The sequence below is a fragment of the Tupaia chinensis genome, unplaced genomic scaffold (assembly GCF_000334495.1).
Source record: "Tupaia chinensis unplaced genomic scaffold, TupChi_1.0 Scaffold142100_1, whole genome shotgun sequence".
Classification (NCBI taxonomy): Eukaryota; Metazoa; Chordata; class Mammalia; order Scandentia; family Tupaiidae; genus Tupaia; species Tupaia belangeri.
The window spans coordinates 438,831-448,067 of NW_006201951.1; the positions used below are offsets into that span (position 1 = coordinate 438,831).

Sequence of the window (9,237 nt, forward strand, 5' to 3'; positions counted from 1 at the left end):
GCCCGGCCCGGGCCCGCGGGGAGTGAAAGGCCGCGACCGGGCCGACTGCGAACGGGAAGCGTGGCCCGCAGCCCTGAGCCCTCGGTGGTTCCTGCGAGCCGGGCTAGCGCGGCCGGCCTGCACCTGCGGCCGCGGTTTGAGCGCGGCGCGCTTTCCAGAGCGCTCACCAAACACCTGCCTGGGCGGCCCAGTGGGGAGTGCTCGGGGTGGCCAGGCTGGCTGCACCCTGCGCTTCGGAGGGCCTCCCTCGGCTTCTCCCTGCACCTCTGGCCTCCACCCCTCAGTCTGGCCTCAGTCTGTGTCTGAGCCTTGCTCCCGTGGCACCTGTGGGCATTGAGACGTGGCTCTTCCAGGAGCCAGCAGGCAACTGCCCCAGCTAGGGACCTACCCTGGACGGGAACCTGTTCCCACCACCAGCAGCGGCAGCTTCAGGTGGGAGAGAGGAGCGGAGGCAGGGTCTCAGACTGAGGTGGAGGGTCAGGCCCCGGAGAGACACTTCCAGGGGTGACTCGGCCGCCTGGGCAGCCACGTCCTGCACCTCCTTCCTGGGCAGGGGCTGTTGGGGCTGTGGCTTTCTTATTAGGAGGGGTGGAGACTCCCGTTGTCCCTTTCCAGTTGATGATCACATCCACATGACCGTGATGGCTCCTGTCTGGCCTGTGTCACACAAAGCTGGGGTGATCCAGCAAGCACCGTGCCTGCTCTCCTGCTCAGGCCCAACAGCGGCTGGAACCAGCTCTGTTTCCCAGTTGGCTTGTTGGTACACTGAAAGTTCACTGCTGGGCTGCAGATGGCTTGATGGTTACATTGCTGGACTCCCATGTAGAGTCCAGACTCAGCGGCTTGAAACACATCAGGTGCATGTGTATGTGCACGCGTGCATGCCCAGGATCCCAGGAGGAGAATGGAAGAGAAAGGATTGCAGGGAGCCATGCCCCCTGTGGGTGATTTCTCGCTTTCTGTTTCTCGGTCTCTGGTGAGCACACATGCCCTGTAGCACTCTTAAAAAAAAAAGTTCATTGCCACTTGTTGGGGTTAGTCCAGCGTGGACCTGAGCCTCTGTGTAGACTACCGTGGGTAATAACTGGCTTTAAGCGTGTCTGCCTGCACTGCAGTGCCAAGCGCAGCAGAGCGAGGCCCTGGCTGGCTGACCCGTCTCGGTGTGCGGAGGTGTGGACACTTCCCGCCTCAGGGAAGGTGCAGCCTGCCCGTGTCACCCCCGGGGTAACGGTTCGAAATGTGTGCTCGGTTTCCAGACCAAATACACGCTGATAGATGAGCAGGACATCCCGCTGGTGGAGAGCTACTCCTTTGAGGTAAGGGGTGCTTGGCTGCCGCGGGGCAGGGCGGGGCGGGGGGCCAGCCTTTGTCCTGCCAATCCGTGCTCTCACAGTAGTGGGTTCTGGAGGGAAGCTAGGTGCGCCTCTGTGCCCAGTGCCCCCACAGGCCCCCGCGCCCTAGGAACAGGCCTGGCCTCTGTCCTCCGACTACTTCATTTCTCTGAGGCTTTTGTAAAGTTTACTGATTTATTCCATGAGTGACAGAGACACAGAGACAGGGCACCGCAAAGGGTGTCACCACAGTCCACCCCCCTGCCAACCCTGGATCATGGACCGGAGGTGCCTAGTATGCTCAAGGAGGTCTCCGGGCACCAGTCACTTCCCCGTGCAGCTCTGCCTCGCCTGTCCCTTTTTACCACTGCGCTGCCATATGGCTGCTGGGGGCTTTGTGACGTTGTTCCTCACCCCTTCCCAGGCCCGGATGGAGGTGGATGCAGATGGAAATGGGGCCAAGATCTTCGCGTACGCCTTCGACAAGAACAGAGGCCGGGGGTCCGGACGCCTCCTCCACGAGCTGCTGTGGTAGGTCCCCTTGCAGCTTCCTCTCTACCTGCATGAGCTATGAGTGTGCAGGGCCCACGGCAGTGGGGCACATGCAGTCTGACCCTCGCAGTCACTCCCATGACTCTTGTGACTAGCCAGAGCAGTGGCCAGCTGCATGTCACGGGGCTACAAGCAGCGAGCAGGCCTTCTGGGGACTATGGAGGAGAGTGGGGTCTGCGCTCTTCCTGTTGGGAACAGATGAGGGGCCGCCTTCCTGGGGAGTGAGCTGCCTCCTCCTTATGCCTGTGAGGCTCTGAAATGTTCGGGACTGCTCCATGGAAGCTGTCTCCACAATACCTATGTGGGGCTAGGGCTCACCCTTGGCTCACTGGGCCTCACTCTTGAGCCCAGGGCCTGAGTCATCATGTGGCCCGTCCTGTTTGGGCCACAGACTGACGCACTTGGGCTCCTCTCGGCAGTCCGAGGGCCCATCCAGTGGGCCCCGTCATGAGGGCCCATCCCAGACCACGTGGCTGCTGTTCCTTCCAACTGGCCTGTCATGGCTGAGCAGATGGCTGCGAGGGTCGAAGTGGCAGCCTAGAGTGTTGTCTGTTTCCTAGGGAGCGACACAGGGGCGGCGTGGCCCCCGGATTCCAGGTGGTGCATCTCAATGCTGTGACTGTGGACAACCGTCTGGACAACCTGCAGCTGGTGCCCTGGGGCTGGCGGCCCAAAGCTGAAGAGACCTCCAGCAAGCAGAGGTGGGTGTGGCCCCGCCAGGGGGCCAGGCCAGGGCCTGTGACAACGAAATGGGCCCATGATCCTGCTCTGTCCCAACTCGTCTGCGTGTTTTGGGACCTGGATTGTTTTATCCCGGAATGTACGATCCTCCTTTTCTTCAAGGGAGTGGAAAGGTTTCTTTTTTTTATTTTGAGAGGTTTTTGCTATACCACGTGTGCGCTCTCCAGAAAGAGACAGAGAGATAGAAAGCAAGAAATCACCCCCCAGGGGGGATGGCCATGCTGCAGTCCTTTTTCCTCCATTTTCCTCTCAGAATCTTAGGCATGAATGTGCATACATGTGCCTGGCATGAGTTTAAGCTACCGGATCTGGGACTTGAACTGTGGTCAACTGCATGAGAGTCCAGCGTTGTAGCCATTATGCCATCTGCTTGTCCCTTTTATTTATTTATTTTTTAAGGATTACTAATTGGGACCAGCAGGTGGTGTAGTGCTGGACATTCCTGCATGGCCAACCATGGTTCGAGTGCCAGACTTGGTGGCTTGCTTTCTCACTTTCCCTCTCTGTCTCTCTTTGGTCAAATTAAAAAAAAGAAAAGAAAAGAAAAGACTGAATAAATAAAGTTAAATAAATAATTCTTAAAAAAAATATCCTATTAAAAAAAGAATTATTGGGGGACCAGCAGTTAGCGTAATAGCTATGTCGCTGGACTCCCACGTAGTTGACCGCGGTTCGCGTCCCGGACCCAGTGGCTTAAAACTCACGCTGGGTGCGTGTGCATGCGTGCGTGCGTGCCCAAGATCCTGAGAGGAGAATGGAGGAGAAGGGATTGCGGCGTGGCCATCCCCCCTGGGGGGTGATTTCTCGCTTTCTGTCTCTCTCTCTGGCGAGCCACACGCGCCCTATAGCAAAAACCTCTCCCAAAAAAAAAAGAATTATTGGAACTAGCGTGATAGCTATGTCGCTGGACTCCCATGTAGTCGACCGCGGTTCGAGTCCCAGACCTAGTGGCTTAGACTCACACCAGGCTCATGTGCATGTGTGCCCAAGATCCCGAGAGGAGAATGGAGGAGAAGGGATTGTGGTGTGGCCAACCCCCCTGGGGTGTGATTTCTTGTTTTCTGTCTGTCTGTCTCTCTCTGTTTGTCTGGCAAGTGCCCTATGGCAAAAATCTCTCTCCAAAAAAAAAAGACTTAATTTATTTGGGACCAGCAGGTGGCATAATGGTCGCTGGATTCCCATGTAGTCCACCTTGGTTTGAATCTCCAGCCCAGCAGCTTATACTCACACTGGGCATGTGTGTGTGAGTGCCTGTCCAAAATCCTGAGAGGAGAATGGAGGAGAAGGGATCATGGCATGGCTACCCCCACCCTATAGCAAAAGAACTCTTATAAAAAAGGAAAGAATTTATTTAATTCCATTTATTGTTGTTGCTGTTGTGTTTTAATTCAACCAGGGAGAGGGAGAGAAAGGGAAAGCAAGAAAATAAGCTGCAAGGTCTGAGACTTGAACTGTGGTTGGCTATGTGGGAGTCCAGTGCCCCAACCACCATGCCACCTGCTGACCCTGGGAAGGGCGTGTGTACTTGCTGGAGAAACAGAGACAGGAGGGGAGAAGTCCTCTGTTGGGGGGATGAACACACCTGTAGTCCCCTCTCCTCCGTTCTCCTCTTGGGATCTTGGGCACATGTGCATATGCTCCTGGTGAGTTTTAAGTCACCAGGTCTGGGACTTGAACCATGGTCAACTACATGGGAGTCCAGTGATGTAACCATTATGCCATCTGCTGGTTCAGCAAGGTTCTTGATTATCTCTTTGGGCCGCCCCCCCCTTTTTTTTTTTAAAGAATTACTTTATTTGGGGCTGGCAAGTGGCATGGTGGTTAAAGGCGCTGGACTCCCACATGGCCGACCATGGTTCAAGTCTCGGACCTGGTGGCTTGCTTTCTCACTTCCTCTCTCTCTCTCTGTCTCTCTCTGGTCAAACTGGAAAATAATAATGATAATAATAAAGTTAAATAAAATAATTCTTTAAAAATTAAAAAAAAAGAATTACTTTATTTAACTTTATTTATTTTTAAAATTTTGACCGAAGAGGGACAAACTGAAAGAGAGAGAGAGAGACGGGGAAAGTAAGAAAGCAAGCTGCCAGGTATGGGACTTAAATGACGGTCGGCCACGTAAGAGTCCAACGCCTTAACCACCACACCACCTGCTGGGCCCTTGGGCCGTTCTGGGAGCCTCTCTATAGCTGACGTGATGAGGAGAGATGGAACGGGTGTAGGGCCTGCAGTTGGAGCGCCTGCTCTTGCTAAGAAGTGTGGCCTCTCCATCCTCGGCCTGCTCCCTGTGCACAGGCGCCTCAGTCCTGTCCTTGACAGTGGTTCAAGGAAGCAGGACGGGGGTGCAGGGGCTCTGTCTTGGCTTCCCACATGTGACGGTTGTCCCCACACCAGCCCCGCTAAGAGCTTCTGGAGCCTTAGAAAGATGGGCTGGATGAGATGGGCACTGAGCTGAGCCAGGTGGACCCGTGTTCTCATCTCTGGGCTGCCTTTCTGGTGCTGGCGGGTCACAGTGCTGGGGCTGGGATCTACTGTTGTCATCTTCGAGACTAGACCGGCGTTGACAGTATGCAGAATAGCCCTCAGGCCCCCTGCCGGTGTCGAGCGGGCTCCGGTGTGAGTCTTGACCCTGCACTTCCTTCATTCTGTTTGTGTGAGGCTGGCCATTTCTTGGTCACAGAAACAGGTCAGTTTAGCTGCAGCACAGGCAGGGCACGTACTGCCGGCCCAGCAGACACGCGGAGTGCGGGGTCTTTGCAGCCCCCTGTGGGCTCTGCTCAGGGAGTCAGAAGGCTCCACAGAATGAGGCGGGAGCCTCAGGGACCTCGAGGGACATCCCAGGGCCAGTTTGGTCACTTCCCTGTGCTGGGGCTGGGGAGGGGTCTGCCCAGAGGAACCAAGCTGTGATGTTGGCAGTAGGGCAGGGCGCTCGGCGGGCAGGACCAGCACCCAGGCCTGGCCTCGCTGTCCGGTTTAGGGCAGACACCAGGATATGTCCCCACCGGCAGGCATCAGAGCTGCCGCCCCACAGCAGAGTGGCACAGGGTGGCACAGCGTTCACCTGTGGCCTTGGCACATGCTGCTTCCCCTTCGCTAAGTCTGCCTCTTGCTCTGTGACCTTCATGCGCTCATGGGAACACTGCACGTTGGGCAGGTGCAGAGAGGTGCTCCACAGGGCATGGCTGTCTTGGCCCCTGCAGCCAGCAGGTCTGGGTGGCCACGCACGTGCCCGGTGTGTCCAGGCTGGCAGGCTCGCACCGTGGGCCTGGGACCCACCCTCCCTGGGGCATTGCCATGCCTCTGCCTTATGCTTCATTGCCTTTCTCTTGAATACTTTGTGCCTGCACTCAAGTGAGCTGCCGCTAGGACCCACGGTGTGGAGGGCCACCCTGTCATCCTGCCAGGTCTCTGCTTTACCCTGGACCTCCTCTGTCATTGATGGAGGCTGAGGACACTCGTGTGGAAAGGGGCAGTTATACTTCTAGGCACTGGGCTGAGGGTCCTAGCCCCTCCTGCTGGGGAAGTGGGCCTGGGTTGGACGAGGACGCATCCATCTTTGCTCAGGGTTTTGGAACCAGTAGGCAGCTGACCCTGACGTGCAGGGCACCCGGCTGACCATGGTGGGCCTGGCCCGGTCATTTACAGACGTGCAGGGCATGTACTCCATGCTGGAACCTGGCAGTGGAGAGGGGAAGGGTCGTGTTTATGGTGGCCCTCTCCTCCCTGTGTGCGCCTGCTATCTGCCACAAGCAGATGTTAGCAGGAGGAGCCTGCCCTGTAGGTGTGAGGCCCACTGGGTGGACGCCCAGGCCAGGAGCAGCCGTCAGACCAGCGTAGGGCCTGCAGTCCAGCCAGCCTGGACCCTCAGTTATGGGCTGGCGCCTTGAGATCAGGCCACTAACCCTTGTCAGCCAGGAGCAGGACACAGGCTCCTCACACCCTGGCTGGGCCGTGAGGTCGGCTGGAACAGGCCTTGGCAGGAGTGTGTTTCCCCCGCTCCTCCTGTAGGATGTTAAAACAGGAGCGGGCGAGCCCCCCGCTTCCCTTTTTATTTGTTTAAGAGGGTTTTTTGCCTTAGGGTGCCTGAGAGACAGACAGTGAGAGGGAAAGTGAGAAACCACCCCCGGGGGATGGCCACACTGCTCTCCTGGGATCTGGGCATGCACACGTATGCTAGCATGATTTTCACGCTGTCAGGTCCAGGACTCAAATCGTGCTTGACCAAGTGGGAGTTCAGTGATGTAACTGTTAGGCCACCACCAGTCCTGCCCTTTTTTTTTTTTTTTTTTTTTTTTTTTTCAAAGTTTTTGTCTTAAGGTTGCTGGAGAGACAGGGAGACAGAAAGTGAGGAATCACCCCCTGGGGGGAGGGCCACACTGCAGTCCCTTCTCTGTTCTCCTCTTGGAATCTTGGGCATGCACGCACGTGCACCCAGGGTGAATCTTAAGCCGTCAAGGAGAGAGAGACAGGAATTCCAACTGGGAGTCCAGTGATGCAACCTAGGCCAGCCCTGGTCCCATCCTCCCTTAGCAAGTCCTCCAAGTCTGGCTTCCATTTGGCTGGCAGCGCAGGGCAAGGGTGCTGCCCTGGAGTCCAGCCCAGCACAGGCCTGGGGGCCTCACATGCCTTTCCCAGGCCCCTGACCACCTCAGGGTCCTGCAGCTTCAGGGACCCGCTCCCCTGAGGGCAGCTTGGCATGGGGGGGCAGCAGGGCACCGCGCACCCACCCACCCTGGCACGTGTATGCTGGTGGGCGGCAGAATGTGCTCAGTGTGCGGACCATGAGGCGGGTGCCCCAGGCCAGAGATCAGGGCCCGGAGCCACACGGCTACAGCGCTGAGCTGCCTGCTGCTTTCTTTAAGGGAGCAAAGCTTGTACTGGCTCGCCATTCAGCAGCTCCCCACGGACCCCATAGAGGAGCAGTTCCCTGTGCTGAACGTCACCCGGTACTACAACGCCAATGGGGACGTGGTAGAGGAGGAGGAGAACTCCTGCACCTACTACGAGTGCCATTACCCACCCTGCACGGTCATCGAGAAGCAGGTACGCCCTGGGCACTCCCGTGCTCTCCACAGCGGGCCTCCCCTCACTGCAGCAGGGCTGCCTGGGGCGCAGGGCTCTGTTGGGTCCTCGCAGCCCCAGGTGCCACCAGGTGGAGTGGTGACGCCGGGTGCTCTGTTTCAGCTCCGCGAGTTCAACATCTGCGGGCGCTGCCAGGCAGCACGCTACTGTGGCTCCCAGTGCCAGCAGAGGGACTGGCCCGCCCACAAGAGGCACTGCCGGGAGAGGAAGCGGCCCTCTCAGCATGAGCTCGAGCCGGAGCGGTGACGGGTGCCCAGCTCACAGCGTCCGGCGCCTCCTGGGGCATGGGACAGACGTGGTTGGACCTGGAGGCCCCAAGAGCAGGCAGCAGGCCGGGACCAGCCGCCACAAGACTCCAGCGTTGCCGGCAGCCTGTGGGGACAGTGCCCCTCTGGTGTTCACCTCCAGCAGGGACGACTGGAGGCGCCCAGGACGGCTCTCATTATTTATATGTTGATATGTTTGTAAACTCATGTACAGTTTTTTTGGGGGAGGCAGGGAGGGTTGGGAATCAGAATCATTTGCTGTAACCCTCCCGTGGCAGACCGCCAGCTCTCCGGAGTGGCAGGAGCCCCGGGAGCGTGGCCGGCCTGGGGGTCCGAACCACAAGTAAAGCGTGGGATCACCCGGCGCACGTGCTCTGCTTCCCTCTTTGCCCGTGGTGTTCTGGTGCAGTTCACTCCTGAGTGGAGTTGAGGGCCCACACTCACTGCCATCAGCCATCTGAGCAGTGCTCGGGCCTTTCCTCAGTCTGCTGGTGCCTGGGGTGCTCTGGCCCCGAGGGTCAGTAAATGCTCACCTGGGTTTATGCAGTCCTGGGAGCTCAGCTAGGCGGCTTGGCTTCTGCCCAGAGCAACCACAGGCCACCTGCCAGCCTCCTTGGATCTCCAGGTGGAGCCGGCAGAAGCATGCTGGGCAGTCAGGGTGGAGGGGCTGTGGCCCTAGGATGGGGGCAGGCAGCCTGTGCCTCCACAATGCTGCAGTGGAGAGCAAGCCAGCAGTGGAGCAGGGCTTTCCTGACCACAGGTTGGGCCACCAGCCATGCGGCTTCCTGCTCACTGGTCCCTCCACATTCTGACAGTTCAGCATGCCGCTGCGCCTGGACACGGCCCCACGGGGCACTTGGTCTCAGCAGAGCCTCCAGCAGCTGCACAGGCCTGTCTGAGCCTCTGGAGCCACCCACGCCCACACTCACACCCGCCCGGCAGAGCGTCAGGACTTTTTTGGAGAGGTTTTTGCCTTAGGGGCTTGTGCCCACTGGAGACAGTGAAAGGGACAGTGCTGCCACCCCCAGGGGGATCACCACGCAGTCCTCCCCAGGACCTCGGGTGTGCAGTCCTTGCCCCGCTGATATCGAAGCCGCCAGGACCGGGGCCAGCCACGTGGGAGTGTCGCGGCAGAACACTGGCCCTGTGCGGACCCAGGACGTCTGGCTGGGGAGGCGGGATAGGGGGTGATGGGCCCGGGGCCTGCGAGCTCCCGCGGACTTGGCCGCGCTTCCCGCCCCGGCCGCCCGGTGCCCGCCGCCGCC

General features: G+C 58.5%; 1 protein-coding gene across 1 annotated transcript; it reads left to right on the forward strand.

The window, feature by feature from the left end:
* Positions 1-330: 330 nt before the first annotated feature.
* Positions 331-8,337, forward strand: ZMYND19 (zinc finger MYND-type containing 19). Its single transcript, XM_014582074.2, has 6 exons — positions 331-432; positions 1,257-1,316; positions 1,756-1,862; positions 2,444-2,584; positions 7,487-7,667; positions 7,809-8,337. Exons 3-6 carry the CDS (start codon positions 1,762-1,764, stop codon positions 7,950-7,952), a joined length of 567 nt encoding a protein of 188 aa, XP_014437560.1. The 5' UTR covers positions 331-432; positions 1,257-1,316; positions 1,756-1,761; the 3' UTR covers positions 7,953-8,337.
* The last annotated feature ends 900 nt before the right edge of the window (positions 8,338-9,237 follow it).